This window comes from Neofelis nebulosa, chromosome 2 (assembly GCF_028018385.1).
Source record: "Neofelis nebulosa isolate mNeoNeb1 chromosome 2, mNeoNeb1.pri, whole genome shotgun sequence".
In the NCBI taxonomy this organism is placed as follows: Eukaryota; Metazoa; Chordata; class Mammalia; order Carnivora; family Felidae; genus Neofelis; species Neofelis nebulosa.
Window position 1 is genome coordinate 13576494 of NC_080783.1, and position 17506 is coordinate 13593999.

Here is a 17506-nt window from a genome sequence, read left to right on the forward strand (position 1 = left end):
CAAATCCTACTGGGGATTTCATACTCTCCTCGTTTGTAAGCAAAATCCATTTGCTGTGAGATATTTTTAGTGCAAGCATCCCTTGTTGTGCTATTCTCTTACAGTGTACCATTAGATCTTGAAGCCATTCCAAGCAGGTCACGTGATTTCTAAGCATCTCTTCGGTCCCCTCCTAAGTGACTAGGCTCCCAGGAGCCAGGGAATACTAGACTCTTAACTACCGAAGACCTCAACGTCCTTCCTGAAGCCTTGAACGCTTATTGATAGGATGTGAAAATGCTTTACAGCTGCTTTTTCTAAGAGGTCACTTGGCAGAGCTCGCCGAGTGACCTCAGTAATAGAGATATTTTCAGCCCCACGAGCCGCCTATATAAATATAAAAATGTATTAGGCTGCAGAACTGCATGTGTGGGAACAGAACAACCCTACCATTGAAAGGAAATCGCAGGGGGAACACTGGTGTCACTCATGTGGGTTTGGTTAAGGCGCGCATGCTTCTGATAAATCGTTCTGATTCAGCGGCTCCACGTTTCGGATGAGCCCATTTCATGTCTGGAACTTAAGGGCTATAAAAAGTAACACCCCAATCACTTCGTGAGGTGTCTAGCAAAATATCCTTCCCCAAGTGTTTACGCTGAAAAAGAGAGCAATCATTTTCACTCTTTATGTGACACTCATTTGCCTTGGGAAAATGTCAGTGCGGAGTTAGATTTCCAGTCGTTTGGTTGAAAGAGAGTTATTTATTCGAGTGTCTGGGTGGAAGTGATGTGTTTATTCAGACCTCTGAAACTAGAATCGAAGAGAATCGTTGCAACGAGCAGGAAGCACGTTCTCGAGATGAATTGAGAAAGAACTCTCGGGGCGAAACGCTCTGATATTCCTGAGTGCATTCAGTTTCAGTGGATCAAATCTTTCCCATCTCTGCATCCAAGCTATTTGGCGGTGATCAGATGATCAGAGCTCAAGAAAGCGATTGGAGAGTCAGCTGGCTGCAGCTGCAGTGTAGGCTGCTTTCAGGGACAAGGAGCCACTGTTTTTCCAACATAGCATCAACATAGAAGTTACTTTGTAGGCTCCACGATGCAGCTATGGGCTGCACGGCCAGCATTGTTCTGCTTCAGGCTTTCCGCTCTGTGGTCCAGAGGAGCTGTCCACACATTTGTAGACGACGCCAAGAGGAACCATCCCACGAGACTGTGCCTCTGGAGAGCGAGGACGAGATGAGTAGACCCAGAACCCTCATTATCATGGTATGGTACTTGTGGCAAAGGAGCCGGAGTTGATTGAACTGTTATCACAGAAAGGAGGTTGCAATTTAGGGTTTGGGCTGTTCGGCTTTAGATAAAGGAGTGTGCGACCTAGGGTTTACTCCTGTGCTTTGCCATGTGGGGGGAAATCTTTCAAAGGATTTCTATCATTCAGAGCTGGTTTTCTTTCTCTTAGATCTGCCCCGAAATGCGCAGTGTATCGGTCTGTTAGACATGCTCCCCCGCCTCACATTGTGTATGCTGTTACTCACTTTTGTGCAGAGAGAACGAGAAAACTTGCGGAGTCTGGTTTAATTCAGTGGATTTGATTTTGCAACTCTAGTTTGAAAGAAGAGCCCCAAACGCAGTTTCGGATCGCATGCCACCAATCAGGTTGTGTAGCTGTGGGGGGGTTTAGATGTCTGCCTTCGAGGTATTTAGACTTTTTGTTTCTGACTCTGCAACACAAAGGGCTTTAGAAAATGCTGAACTTAGGCGCAAAATCAGAGTGAAGTTTCTGAGGATTTGGTAGAATGCATGGCATTTTCATTGAAAAGCTGTTTCTGGCACACGTCTGTCTGTGCTTTAGTTACAATAGACAGTGTCACTCCCTTATTTGTACACCTGTTTTGTCAGGAAGAATAAAGTGGAGGGTGGCATCTTTCCTGACTTGAGGTGCAGTGAGAGATCTGCTTAGTCACTGAAATCCCACGTTAGGATGGTGGTAGGCGTGCTAAAGTTTCAAAAATTGGGGAGGCATTGCGTACCTTCAGCACAATCGACTTTTTTCCTCTTAGATTTTAACGTTCAGATTTCAAGGATGTGGTAAATAATGAATGAAAACCACCTGTTACACTAAAAGTTTTGAGATGAAAGTCATTTGGTTTGGCCTGCGACTCTGAGGGACAGAGTACTGAGCTATACCGTTCTATGCCAACTTCTTCCACAAACTGATATTAAGTGTTTAAAAGGCAATGCTGGGGGGTGGGGGGAACCTGGGTGTCTCAGTCGGGGAGGTGTCTGCCTTCAGCTCAGGTCACGATCTCGCGGTCTTTGGGTTCAAGCCCCACATCAGGCTCTGTGCTTGACAACTCAGAGCTTGGAGCCTGCTTTGGATTCTGTGTCCAGATTCTGCTCTCTCTCTCTCTGCCTTTGCCCTGCTCGCTCATACCTTCTCTCTCTCTCTCTCTCTCTCTCTCTCTCTCTCTCTCTCAAAAATAAATACACACTTAAAAACATTTTTTTAAAAATAAAATAAAAAAGCAATCCTGTTCTTGAACTGTTGTGCTATGGTTTTCTCTAGGAGGAAATGCTAGTTAGGAATAATTTCATACTTATTATTCCCGTAAGTTTTTCACAAATTAGGTTTTAAAGGGACTGAGACATGTCCCCCCCAAGTTTAACTCTTGTTTATGATGTTAGCATTCTATAGTTATGTGTTCTGCTCATGCCGTCTCGATCATTTAACAGCCTCCCCACCCCCAATGTTACCACTTATACTATAAAATTTAGCAGGTGGAAATTTGCAAAAGAAAAATCAATAACAATGTCTTATTGTTTCAAGGTTTCTACTCCTTTATATGATATCATTATGGACATTAAATAGAGTGATGATGAATTTACTGGTGAAGGAAACAGGGCTTCAGAACGGTTGCATATCTTGTTCATATCACACAGCTGCCACATTCCAGAGCCTGAAGTCACATTTAGATCAAGGATTACAAAAGCCAGTATAATTTCCACTCTGTTCATAACCTCTAGAGGAGATAATGATAAAACTCAGTTTTATGAGAAGACTGATGGAAATCTTGGACCACTCCGGGTTAAATATGCACAGACAGAATCACTGTGCATCCTGAGAGTTTCCTATGGGCCACTCCACATTCATGCATTCAACAGCTATTTATTGGTGGCCCACCATGGGCCAGCCGCTGTTCCAGGCATTTGGAATCCACCTATGAACAAACTCATCAAAGATCCCCGTCCTAAGTTGCCAAGTTTTACATTGATAGTGTATTTTCCAAGTCTTGTCGTTATGGAAATGCCATATGAGCATTGTGATGTTTAGTGTACAAATTTAAGTCAATGAAACGATTCCGCATCTTTCAAGATAGTAGCTCAAAAGCTTTAATGTGTTTTAAAGTCACCTAGGAATTGTGTGTGAGTCAATCCTTGGGCGCCTGGACCCAAAGGCTCTATATAAGAAGGTGTGGGGTACAGCCTGGGCATCTGTATTTTTAGTCAACACCTCCAGGTGCTTCGGATGGAAGAGCCCCATGGATGGACACCCAGAAACACACAGCTCTGGAAACTGATCATCTACACCTCTGTACCTCACGTCCTTCTTTCTAATCATTTTCTCTAATCAGTTTCTTTCTAATCATTTTCTCACTTTGGCTCTAAGCTTCTGAACAACCTGATTTTTTTTTTCTCTCTCACTTTTCCATCACCTTTTAGTCACCAAATTTGTATATTGATACTGTGTGTGTGTGTGTGTGTGTGTGTGTGTGTGTGTGTGTTTGAGAGAGGGGTGGGGAGAAAGGAGAGAGAGAGAGAGAGAGAAAGAGAGAGAAATCACAAACTCTCGTGCCAGAGCCCCTGGGTTGAAATCTTGATTTATCACTTATCAGCCATGTGACCTTCCCCGCACTGTTTGACATTTCGATGCCTCTTTTTCTCACCTGTAAGATGACGATAATAGTGTCATCAACGCAGAGCTGTTGTGAGGGTTTGATAAAGTAAAACGGATGTTAAGTGCTTAGAATCGTGTCTAGATATATTAGAAAGATGTTCAATAAGGGGCATGTTCAGTACCGGAAAAAAGTGACATTTGGGGAAAGACCCAGAGGAGGTGAGGGAATGAATCATGCCACCTCTCTGTGGGGAAGTGTCTCAGGTGGAAGAACCAGCCGGGGTGAAAGTCTGTAATATGGGGAAAGGCCAAGGGCGTTTGAGAAAGAGTGAGGAGGCCATTGTGGCCAAGCAAGTCAAAGAGAAAGGAGTAGCAGGTGAGGTCACGGAGGTAATGGGGGACAGGTCACAAAGGCCATCATGAAGACGGAGAGAAAGCTTTTCTCAAGAGTAAGGAAGGCATTGAAGGGAGCAGGCACAGAAAGTCAAAATCCTGAGCTGTGGAGCCAAAATGTCAGGGTCTGAGTCCTGTCTCTGTGACTTACCAGCTGTATGACCATGACAAATGACTTGTCCTCCCTGTGCCTTCATTTTTTCACTAGTAAGACACAGACAGTAATGGCACCTACCATGTAAAGTTATTGTGAGAATTCAGTAATACTTGCAAAGAGCTTAGATCAGTGCCTGGGGGACAGAAAGTGCTCTTTTAACGATAAGCCCACTAACCCGGAGGCCCTGGCACAGGTGAGTAGCAGGATCCACGGCTGCAGTGGGGCCAGAGCGGAAGCAGGGACACCACTAATCGTCAAGCTTTGCAGCGGTCCAGCAACAGAGCTGAATGGTAGTTGTCGAGGTTGCGAGAAGTGGATGGATTCTTAGGATTTCAAAGTAGGGCCAATAGGGCTTGCTTTCAAGTTCAGCCTGAAGTGTGAGAGAAGGAGAGGACTCAGGGATGAGTGTGAATGTGCGGTCATTTGGTTTCGGTCCTGGTTTGTTTGTTTCGTTTAGCCTTAACAGCCAGAAGACGGAGTTGTCATTCAGGTGGGGAAGACTATAGGAGAAGATCTGGCATGATAATGGAAGTTCACCGTAAGACATGTTAAGTTTGAAATGTCTGTTAGGTCTATCTATACGTGGAGATTACAAATTGGAAATGGGATATACAAGTCTGAGTTCTGAGGAACCGTCTACAGAGTAGATAATAATGCCAGACACAGTGTGGATACCAATGAAATGGTTGACAACTGAATAAGTGATCTCTTTTTCTTGTTTTCTGTATTGAACTCGTACTTATTTACTTTCATATATTTTTCTTATCTCACTGGCAGATGGGGGAACCCCATATAGATAGGAACCTATTCATGCCCCAGGGGTGCCCAGCTCAATTCCCTTCATAAAAGCCTAAACACCGAACATAAGTATTGTTGACCCTTTGAAGTTTTTACGTAATTGGCTGATATGAAAAGCCCCGTTGATAAAGTTGCCTACTTAACTTTTCATTGAAATGGTGTAAGTTAAGGATGGAGAAAGCTACTACGATAAATACAAGGTGGTGAATGTTGATATTCTTCAGGAGGCTTTGGCCCTCAAGACTTCATTATACCAAAGAATCTTATTCCTGACGTCCGGGCTCTGAATTCATGCCTGGATAAGCTTTGGGCTGGCATCGACTGTAGTTTGGCTGTGTAGTCCACAGTGGAAAGCCCTGGTAAACATCAAAATAAACCATTGTGGGTCCTTGGCATTTACAACTGTTTAATAGACAACGGTCTACTAAAATGCAGGCAAGCTGGGGCGCCTGGGTGGCTCAGTCGGTTAGGCATCCGACTTCAGCTCAGGTCATGATCTCACAGTTTGTGAGTTCAAGCCCCGAGTCGGGCTCTGTGCCGACAGCTCAGAGCCTGGAGCCTCCATGGGATTCGGTGTCTCCCTCTCTCTCTGCCCCTCCCCCGCTCCTATTCTCTCTCTCTCTCTCTCTCTCTCTCTCAAAAATAAGTACATGTTAAAAAAAATAAAATGCAATCAAGTTTAATGGGGGGGGTGGAATGAAATTCTTTCAGAGTTCTAATTTCTCTCACTAAAGTTTTTGTTCTGATGGGAGAATTAACAGAAATCTTGTTGTCAATTATTATTTTCAACTTCCTTTATAACATATTTCATTAAAAGGTCTCAGATACTGCCTAATTTAATTTATGTCTATCTGCTGCTTTCTGGGGAATGTTTATAATTTCTTATGTTATTTAGAAGTGGGCCTCCATTTTAAGGCCTGTGCCCTCTCCACCCCCACTCCCCTCCTCCCCTCCCTGCCCCGCCCCCCCCCCCCCCCCTCCGCCCCGGCCGAAGAGTAACTATCCCTTCATATATATAGGAGGGTAGAGATGACCCAAGAGGAAGTCAAGAAGCAAGTGCCAGGCAGGCTGCTGGCCTCTCTCTCCGGCTGTATAACAGGAGAAAATGGCAATAGCCTAAACTTGTGGTAAGTTAGGGAGGTGAAATCTCTTCTGTGAGTCAAGGACATATGCTTGTAGGTGAACATTTGAGAGCCAGGGTACGTAAGTTACTTCCAGGAGGCCTGTATTACCAGTCCCACTTTGGCACTCTAGAAACTCTAGAACATAAAAGAGAGAAGACTGTGTAACAGAGACCATCAATGGGCCACAGAGCCTGAAGTATTTACAGTCTTGGCCCTCTACCGGACCAGTACGCTCTGGTGAATGATGTGGGCTCAACCCAAAGGGAAACTCTGCTGGTTTGTACCTTTGACCTCTGCTTTGTATTTGCGCTTCTGCCTAACATACATACAAAGGAACTAGGGTTTTTCCTGGGTGCTTTTTGTTCACCTGAATGCCTGAAAACTGCTGAGAACTGGTGGTGAATTTGAGATTTGGAGTCAGAAGCCCTGTGTCGGCCTCAAGCCTGTCACGTGAGCATCAGTGGGGGCACCTGGGTGGTTCAGTGGGTTAAGCGTCCGACTTCAGCTCAGGTCATGATCTCATGGCCCATGGGTTCGAACCCCGCATCGGGGTCTCCGCTGTCAGCACAGAACCTGCTTCAGATCCTCTGTCCCCCCCTCTCTCTGTGCCCTCCCCTACTCATGCTCTCTCTCAAAAATAAAATAAACCTTGAAAAAAAGAAGCCCATGTGACCTGGACGTGCTGATCCATTGAGCTAGGTTTGTTAAATGGGGAATACTATCCTGTCTGGTGGAGGCACCAGAATATTTATTTTTATGGAATCATTTTGTAAACTAGTGAGTGTTGTATAAGGATGGAGTCCTGTAGGTTAGTTGGCTAACTTATAGCCCCAAAGATCCACTGTCGGTCACCATGCCCATGAGAGTTCATTATCCTCTGGGTGACTCACTTAGCGATGAAGCCATTTACATCAAGGTTTTACTGGGGCTCCTGGGTGGCTCAGTCGATTAAGCGTCCGACTTCGGCTCAGGTCATGAACTCACCATTCTCGAGTTCGAGCCCGGCATAGGACGCTGTGCTGACAGCTTGGAGCCTGGAGCTTGCTTCGGATTCTGTCTCCTCTCTCTGTCCGCCCCCCCCCCCCCCCTTGTGCTCTGTTTCTCTCTGTCTCTCAAAAATAAATAAATGTAAAAAAAAAAAATTTTTTTTAAATCAGGGTTTTACTGTATGTGTTCCATATCTTCCCCAAAAGAGTGGTACAGTGGCCAGGAGAGAGTGGGTGGGTGTGGCCAGAAGAGAGACCTCAACGAGGGTCCTACGATTAAAATCGGGAACAGAGAGGGATATACTATGGGAACTATTTCCAAGGAAATAAAATGATCTGTCTTCTTATTCTATAATAAATATTCTAGTTTAATAAAACTTTATTACCAAAGGGATTTTTAACATGATTGTCCAGTTTCATCTTTTTGAATGGATACAGGAGGAAGAAACAACTTCTAGACATCCTAAATCCTGAATTAATGTTCTTATTTCATTTTAGTGAGGTTGAATCTTGAATATACTAATGTAAGATTTCCCGGGGAAAGGAAGCTTCTGTAATGGAGTGTGATTTTAAATGGTCTGCCTCGGATGGTGTAAGCACAGAGGACCTTCAACAGTTATTTTTCCTAGTGAGCTGGTTTTGAGCTGAATTCCAAAGGCGTAGAAGATGAACAAATGAGTTGAATGGCTTCTCCATGGGTATAAGAATTAATTGAATGTGATCAGAGACTTAGTAATTAGCAACAAGAATCTTTAAGGCAAAGGCTTACTAAATTCAGATTACATCTGTTACCAGCTTGTCCAAATGATCGTGCATCTTTCTAGTTCTCCAAATGATAAAGATTTAGAAATAATAAAGAACAAAGAAAAAATGGACAGAATCTAAAAAGTAATGTTTAAAGTGTAAAGCCACTAGCAATGATAAAGAAAAGCCAAAAATCAGGTGTGGTGGGGTATGCAGAAACTTTTCTCCAACACCAATTAGCAAATTCAACTTTATAGAGATATAGATAGATATAAATATACATCAGAATATAGAGAACTTCATACTTTTAGTAGATGTGAGTGTTTTGGGAGAGGCCATAGTTTGAAGATTAAAAGATTAGACTACCAAGGAAGAAAACGTCGTTATATGACTAGAAAAAGCACAGACTCAACAAATCAGTAGCAATAAAAAGCCCCTTAACTTTTAAAGATAATCAAATATAAAAAAAAAAAAGCCTGGTTATACTTGTTTTTGTTTTTGTTTGTTTCTTTGCTTTCCAGAAGAGTGTATTTAAAGCTTATCCCCAAGTACCAGGCTTCAATGTAATGAAATCTTGTGAAAACTGAGTAATACAGTTGAGGACAAAATGCGTCTTTTGGCACACTGAACAGGAATACGATTTTTTCCCATCCTTCAACAAATTTCTTCTGGATTGTTGTTTCGTTCCCTCAGATTTCATTTCCACGGAGCTGATTTGCTTAAGGGGCTAAAGTTTAGGATTTTGAAATTCATTTCCACTAATCTACTTTATCCCACTGGAATGTAGTTCATTGCTTAAAACCTACACATTCCATATGCTTATGTAAACCTGTCATCGTTACATGGCCTACACATCAGAAATTCAGTAGACAACTGAGGGCCAACCGTCCCCTGTATCTAATAGTCAGAAACAGCAGCATACGGTTTCTGGCTCCTGCACTCTGGAGCTTCAAGTTTGCTGGTGGAGACAGAAAGGACTGGAAAAATGTAAAGTTGTAATCATAAGAAGTGCTTCAAGCAAAGAGTTCCCTTCCACCTTACAACTGTATCCTTTGAGCATCCAGCCTCCACAAGCCAGTTGGGGAGGGCTTCCCATAAGGAGGTAGCAATGGATTGGGGACCTGGAGAGCACAGAGATGCTAAGAAGAGAGAGAGGATGCCATGTCCAGTCCTGACTTTTACTGTGTTGCCAGGGGTTGAGAGCCAGAGTGCATTTGCTTGCTGTGTGATCTCTGGATCAATTATGTAAATTCTCTATGCCTTGGCTTTCCATAGAACGGGAATAAAGAGGGTACCTCTCTCTGTCAGTTTCCTACGCTTGCTGAAACAGGTGACGGCACACTTAGTAGCTCAAAACAACATACGTTCGTTATCTTACAGTTCTGGAAGTCAGAAATCCAAAATGGGTCTCATAGGGCTAAAACTGGCAGGGCTGCGTGCCTTTCTAAAAGAGCCTCTAGAGGAAGATCTGTTGGGGTTTTTGGTTTATTTTTTGTTTTATTTTGTTTTGCTTTTTGCCTTTTGTATGTGTGTGTATGTTTTGTTTTGTTTTGTTGGCCCTCTTCCATCTTCAAAGCCAACAGCAGTACGCTGTCTTCAGACATCTCTCTGATTCCCACCCTGGACTCCCCTACCTCCCTCTTTCACTTCCAAAGGATCCTACCTGGACAATCCAGGATCCTCTCTTGATCTCAAGGTCAGCAGATCAGCAACCTTAATTCGGTCCACAGCCTTACTTCCCTCTTGCCGTGTAAATAACACACTCGTAGGTTCCCAGACTTTGCACATGGACAACCTTGGGGGGCTATTACTCTGTGTATCCTAGTATCTCATAGGACTCTTCTTAAAATAAAGGTATTCTTAAACTAGGGGACCCATGATACTTCTAAGAACCTGGTAAGAACTAAGTTCTAGCTATTATGATTTCTTTTATTGTCTTGAAACAAAGAAAAGTTCACAAATTTAATAAACTTGTAAGGAGTTAATTTGTGCTTCATAGAATGTGGCAAAATGGAAATTCAAGGTGTGTTTATTTCCTGGAGTGCTGCAATACTTAGTGAATAGACTATTCACGTAAATAGATGGTTCAAAGAACATTTTTGTGCATTGGATACTCTTTTCTGTGTTATCCACCAGTTGTGACTCTTCTGAAATTTAACTTTTGGTTTTTTCTTGTTTCTTCATTTATAAAGGAATATTGCATCTTTCCAATTCTTCTTTCCAATTGCATCTTCCAATTCTCCAAATTATGCCACATTTCAAAATGATAAGGGACAGGGAGCCTGGGTGGCTCAGTCGGTTAAGTGTCTGACTCTTGGTTTCGGCTCAGGTCATAATCTCACTCTTCGTGGGATCGAGCCCCCTGTCGGGCTCCACGCTGACAGCACAGAGCCTGCTTGGGATTCTCTCTCTCCCTCTCTCTTTGTCCCTTTCCCACTCGCACTGTGTCTCTCTCTCTCAAAATAAATAAATAAGCTTTAGGGGCACCTGGGTGACTCAGTCGGTTGAGCATCTGACTTCGGCTCAGGTCATGATCTCACGATTTTTGGGTTTAAGCCCCACGTTGGGCTCTGTGCTAACAGCTCAGAGCCCAGAGCCTGCTTCAGATTCTGTGTCTCCTGCTCTCTCTTTCTCTCTCTCTCTCTCTCTCTCTGCCTCCCCTGCTTGCACTCTTGAATCTCTCTCAGAAATAAACTTTAAAAAATAAATACATAAATACATAAACAAGTAAGCTTTAAAAAATGATAAGGAACAAAGAAAAATATGCAAGATCTTAAAATAAATGATTAGAATTTAAGACCACTACAATAATAAAGAAAAGTAGAGGACCAGGTATTACTGAGAAAGAAAGAGAATGCATTTTGAGTTCAGCAGGGAGAATTGAAGTTATTAACTTGAAGATGCAGCACAGTCTGTATCTTATTTGTGATTTTAAAGTTATTTCAACGTTTGTAGATGCGAGTAGGTTTGCTGTTACAGATTTGTAACAGTTAAGGAACTGAATTCAAAATTGTGGGAGCTGGATTCTTCTAGAAATACTCAGTAAAAGGTTTGATGAATGAATCAATGCACATAGAAGCCATATCTTATGGGTCATGACGCTTACAAAGTCAGAACCCATGAGATAAAAAGAAAATATGGATTTATTTGGTAGATTCTCAGCATCCCTGCCATTGGTACTTCTGTGTGGGATCAATGGCCTTCTTGGCTTTCATGCACTTCAGGGGAACAGATAGAATATCGCACAGGATATGTCTTCAAATTCTCCTTCCTGTGTCAGAGAAAGCAGAAATGGAAATGGTGTTCACAAAATAATAGCTCTTTGGAGGGTACATCCAGTTATTTTTTAGGCACTTTCCTGAGAAATTCGCACAGTTATCTTTTCTTGTTGTCACAACAACTGCTGGAGGAGACTATTTTTTTTATCATTGAGGGAGATATTAAAGCATAGCTCTGTACAATTGAAATATAATGCAAGCCATGTAATAGAAAATTTCCTAGGAACTGTGTTTTAAAAAGTAAAAACAAAAAACAAAGAACAAAAAACAACAACATTAATAGTACATTTTATTCAACTCAATAAATCCAAACTATTATTATTTTGACATACAATCAACATAAAATGGTCAATGAGGTATCTCACATTTTTATACCAAAGTCTTCAAGTTCAGTACATATGATTGCTTATAACATATGTCCATTTGGATGCTCAATATTTATCCTAAGAACTTGTTCGGTATATAGATTTCATAAAGTTTACTAGTTGAAAGAGTAAATTGACATATCTCAGTGGTTTCAAAACTAGTTGGATATTCTCAGATAACTGGAGAGAGTATCCGTTCTTCAAGTTAAATCAAAATTAATTGAAATTAGCCGTCATTAAAAATTCACTTCCTCAGTCACGCTAACCACATTTGAAGTACTCTGTATCCTCCTATGGCCAGTGGCTGCTGCCTTGGACCGTGTAGGGGTAACAACTGGTGAACTTGCGGAAGGTCACTCATCGAGTAACTGTGATTTGAACCCCGAACCATTGCTTGTGGCCATTAGGCCGTCTGTCTCTTGCGACACCAGAGCGGTGAGTGGTGCAAGACTTCTGCCCGACTTCAATAGTGTATGCTCTGTTGCGTTGCACGGGTGTTTTTGATTAAGACAAAACTAAATTACACAAAACATGCCACTTAGTTTCTTTAAAGCATGTAGGGAGGGGCAGGGGAGACCAGGGTATCCATTAATATGACGAAAGATTTGAGATGAATTAAAACTTTATCTTTTCTCCCATCCTTAGAAAATCTTCCTAAAGTGCATAAATGTCATCCTTATCGAATTGGCCAATGAGTCACATAAATAAACAAAAATGCAAAAACTAAAAGTGAAAAGACTACCAAGGCTAGAGATGGAGTCAAGGACAACCCCAGGGTGGCCCTTGTCAAACCTGTGTAATATCCCTGTGGCCCAGACTTGCCCACCTCTTTAACCCCACTCTCCTTCTCTCCTCTCCAACAGCCTGGCCCCGCTCACCTCTCCCACCGAACCTGCCTGCCCTCCCCTCTCTGTTGACTCAGGTCTGGGATCACTTTCCAGGACATTCTGCTCAGTGTCCAATATTGCAAGCTGTTTGGTACTCTTCTTAAAAATTCAGGGTTTTCCATACATACTATAGAGAATAATAAAATATTAGGGATTGGGGATCATAGAATTCCTCCCTCACTTGAAAGGTGAAACTCAGGCCAAAGAGATAAATTGACATCTGTGACTTTTGTAAGAGTTGGTGGCCGAACAAGGACATTTGCCTGGGTCTCACAATGAAAGACATGCACCCTTTTTAACTACATGCTATTCCCTCCTCATTATCCAAAGATTATGTGTTTCCAGAGTATGTGTGCAATTTCCAGTGAAACCACATATATGCTAACTGCAAAATACTAACAAGTATAGCAAATATTATCCAGTTCCTGACTACTTTTTTCTGATCATTTTAGAGGAATAAATCTCTACAGGGATGAAAGCCAATTCTGTCCATTCTATAAATAAAAGGACTCTTGCTCCAAACTAGTCTCTTGGGGTTGCTTTAGGGATTAAATACAAAGAGCATGAGTCCCAGTTAGTCTGTAGCGTAAACCAATAACAGCAGATGCTACAGAAACAGAATATGAGTGTGTGGGTCCCAGGGGTCCCACTGAGGAGAGAACAAAGGGGAAAAAAATAAAGGCAGATCACTTTCTTGTAATCTCTTCAGATTAAAGAGCTCTGTGTTGGGAACAGAAGCATCTATCTGTTGCCTTCCAGAACCCTCACTCCCCAAATGCTGTGCTGTAACAGAAACAGCACTGACACGTGGGATTCCGTACAGGACCCGTGTCATTTGAAAAACTTGGGACTGTGGGAGGCTTCCCTGCATTCTTTGAGCCTCCGAATCCTGATGGGCAGCATGGTGGTGATTCCTTGCAGTGCCATTGACCTCGATGAAAAGTGAGCCCAGCGTGATGCGTGCCACACCGAGGGAACGTGCCTCTTCCTCGTGTGTCAAATGAGGAAAATACTTCCTGCCCACCTGCGTCATAGAAATTAAAGTAATGACTTCTGTATGCGACCACATACTCTGTTTATTATTTTGTGGTCCTGCTAAGGAGACGTTTTGGTATGCATGATGGCCCCTCGCTTCTCCACCAGATAAGGAAGCTGGCATATTAAGAGACTCATCAGGGAAAAAGTTATTCAAAAGGGGGGACTCGGTGGACGAAGCCCGGTGAACCAAGGCATTGTCCAAGTGCACGAGCCATTGGAAGAAGTAAGCGGGGCAAAATGTAGAGATGGGGATCAAGGACAAAGAGAGAGTTAAAGTGAGGAGCAAGCTCACTGAGCAGTAAGAGAAATGAAGCGTGAAATGTGTTTTCCTCTTCCAGATCGAAGCGGCACTGGATTGGTTTTAAAAAGGCCTTTAGTAAGGCTCGCCCTAAAACCAGTGTGCTTTTGCGACACTCTCAGACAATGGGACATCTCCGTCTGTGCCACTTTTGTGACTCTAGTTTTTATTCCCTTCAATCTATCTGTTCCTCGTGGCTTACCATATTTTGTCCCATTTCTGCCCATGCTGTTCAAAAAGAATGCCGATGGGTCTGAGTTAAAGATTGTATATAACCATGTCGTTCTTTTAGCTCTGAGTTTGAGCAGAGCCTGGACGGTCTGGAGCTTTCGAAACTGGGGCGGAATCACCCTCAGGGTCTGATGCGATAGGCAGGGAAGGCTTTTGTTTGGACAAACAAACGAACCACTGAACATTTCTAGAAATGACGTCTCCACAAACAGCCCTGGAGTGCTCATTGGCGAAGAAGTGGGGTCAGAGTCGAATCACAGATTCTTTTTGCACAGCTGAAAAAGTAAAATAAAATGAAAAACTCTGCATGAATTTATCACAAAATAGTAAGGACCTTTGGAATCACCTAAGATATCCTTCAAGTGCTTTCTGAGTCTGTTAATTGGGGAAAGTGTATTTCACTACCCATGGGCTGAAAGTTACTAACAATCATCAAGACTTCAGATGACTTCCTTGAAGACGGAAGAATTGAAAGGAGAAACAGAATCACGGAGATTATCTCTGGGTACATTAGAAAGGACCAGAAGAAGCTTGCTCCCTTAATTTGGGAAAAGTGCTACTTCTGCAAGCGACTGCTCATTGTTTAAACTTCCCCGGGCCAGGCGGAGAACCCGATCTCAAACTGAGACCATGAGAAGCAGAGAAATGGCAGCTGAGGAGATTCACCCTGGGGTTCTGCAGGAGACACTGTGCTTCTCTGAAGGCGTCACTGCCCACATTTGGCAAGCCCTGCTTTCATTGTTCCCTCCCCACCCTCTGCTGCCATTTGGTTGAAGTTGGTGGGGGTGGCTCTGTAGGCACATGTGTGTCTCTGGCTCTGTTTGTTCTGCAGTCAAAGAAACTTTCCAACCTTGTGTTGCCTTTAAACATTCGGCCCCGTTCTATCCATACAAGCACAGTTAGTGTCTGCATGGATGCACGCCGTGTAGTTCTGCGCTTGGATATGGACTCAGCTACAATGTCATAGCCATTAGCCTGGTAACCAGAGTTTTAAATGGAGCCCTGTACGTATGGGAAAGGTAATCTACTGTCCTATTTCGCCACCTACCACTGAGTCTGCTATTTTATTCAGAACTTTGTGAGTACAAAGCCAGTGAGGACAAAATTTGTGTAGTAAAATGCATAAATCTTGGTAGATGTTATTTCGTTTAATCTCTTACCTGCTAGCAATCAATGTCGATTTGTTAACGTCGCACAGAGAATGCTAAATACGCCATACCAAGTGGATTTCTCAGGACCGAGTGGATTAAAAGTAGCTGTGTGCTAAAGACCACAGAGGAAGCAGGAGATTGAGACTAAGGCCTGGGTAGGATGCAGGAGGCGAGGACCGTTGGATGGAGTTGAGCTCTAGGCTTCACATCTCCAATGGCAAAGCCCTTTCTGGCAGGGAAGGGCTTACTTAGTCCCAGAACCTGCCCTGCCTTGAACTCTTTTAGGCTTAGATTCTAAACCGTATTCTTGCGGTTTAACGAATCCAAAGCTTAAACTATTCTTAGTTCCTAGAGGTTATTTTCTGGCACTCTTCTTTAAATACCACATGAGGATTATTTCAGTCAGTAAAAATACTAAACGTATCATTTTCTGTTAGCTTCCTCCTTGCCATTTCGGTTTCACACACGCTTGATTTCCTAGCTCATGCTCTCTTTTCGGTGCACAGTCATGGTCGTAACTTAACAGTGTTTTACCGCCTCAGTGGTGATCTGACTCCCGTGCTCAAGGGTGGAGCTTTAGATGAATCCATTCAAAATTCAGCTGGTGATTCCTATTTAGATGTCTCCCCAAAGTGGATAATGAATAGGCATTAGAAAACCGCAGTTACGGAAGAGGAAAAAGCAAGATAGAATAAAGCTTCTCGGTTTTTCCTTTTTGTATGTTTTTTTAAATTGTAAAAGAAGCATTGATTTATGTGAGTTTTTGTATGCGTTTCAAGAGACCTTTTTAATCGCACGCTTAACCGTGATCACGACCCAGGATGTGTGGGTACAGAGCCAATTTTTGGTTTAATTTCCTACTGTAATTTGATAAGGAGATCTATTATAATCACTGATACAACCTACTCTCTGTCATAGCCAGGAAATAAAATGGCAAATTCAGATAACTGATTATAAAATAATATTTAGGGTATATCCTAGCCAATGCCAAGCCACCAGGAAAGCGCTGAAACTTTTTACTTACTATGTAGATTAAGTTGTATAAAGGCAAACTTTTTTAATACTGGAGAAGACTAGAGGACAGATGGAACTTTATCTGGGATCATTTCATGAGCTCATTCTTGTTTCAGCACCTATAAGATTTTAGGCTTAACGGAGTTTCCAAAGATATCGGTGATGCCTGCCTCTTTCATCACAGATGTGGTTAAATGTGAGCCTCTATTTTTTACCTGAATATCTGCGTTAGGATGATATTTAACTTTATATCCACGAGTTAACGGGCATTGAAGGGTTTATTCGTATTTGTTCACAGCCTCAATAAAATATAATTGGCCATAAACCCAGGAAGAGTCAAGGTCTAGTCCAAAGAGACCTGTTATTAAATAGATAAATAAATAAATAAATAAATAAATAAATAAATAAATAAATAAATAAATAAAACTTGTTATCTAGCCCATTATACCCTTTGTCACACTTAGCATTTTTCTGCATCTTTTCAATAAGTGTCATTCTGCTTTGTCTCAGGAATGCTGTGTGGTGACTGCTCAGATTTAAAGCCTGTATGATCAGTCTTATGATTCGAATAGCAAAGGCAGTAGTCCTATTGACGCGCGGGAGGAAATAAACACTTAAGGTTTCTAGAAAGTAGGAGTGAAGCAAACATTTATTTCCCTTTTGCGGTCCCAAGCAATTACATGCGGGAACTTAACAGTTGCAGAAAAATAGAAATTCAGTGTCCCATAAATCTTTCTTTTTTTTTTTTAATCAATTTTTGAGAGAGAGAGAGAGACAGTGCAAGTGGGGGAGGGGCAGAAAGAGAGGGAGAGAGAGAATCCCAAGCAGCCTCTGCCATGTCAGTGCAGAGCCCAGTGCGGGGCTCGAACTTTCTATAATGAATGTCAAGCAAAGAGCTAGAGCCATGATCCAGCATTATCCATCTATGCTTTCCTAGCTGCCCAGGTAATTTTTACTTCTCAGGTATATGCAGACCCTTCAGAAACGTCTTTTAAAAGAACTTGGAGGGAAAGAGCAGGCTGAGACTGGATGATGTATGGGCTCAGCACTCTATTTGCCAAATATCAGAAGGCATCAGAGAGTCAGTTGTGTCCACTTGTGTTTTTACAGAGTAACGTTAATCAATTAGCTCAATTCTGCTATAGATAGTAAGTAATTGCATT

General features: G+C 42.4%; 1 protein-coding gene and 1 long non-coding RNA gene across 9 annotated transcripts in view; one reads left to right on the plus strand and one right to left on the minus strand.

Annotated features, from left to right (window-relative positions):
* DOCK10 (dedicator of cytokinesis 10) overlaps positions 1-17506 on the plus strand; it is a 270916-nt gene that overhangs the window by 58949 nt on the left and 194461 nt on the right. For 2 of the 8 annotated variants that reach the window (XM_058703011.1, XM_058703020.1), the window contains exon 1: positions 687-1250. The exons of 3 other annotated variants lie outside the window; for them this stretch is intronic. In XM_058703011.1, coding sequence (XP_058558994.1) covers positions 1089-1250 — 162 coding nt within the window. In that variant the 5' untranslated portion in view covers positions 687-1088. Of the gene's footprint in view, positions 1-683; positions 1251-17506 lie in introns of those variants that run through there. 3 more of the 8 variants (XM_058703088.1, XM_058703029.1, XM_058703026.1) reach the window with 3 other exon arrangements.
* LOC131497105 (uncharacterized) overlaps positions 10857-17506 on the minus strand; it is a 29385-nt gene continuing 22735 nt past the window's right edge. Inside the window, exon 3 of the long non-coding RNA XR_009254768.1 lies at positions 10857-11352. This is a non-coding gene — a long non-coding RNA (uncharacterized LOC131497105). The remainder of the gene's footprint in view (positions 11353-17506) is intronic.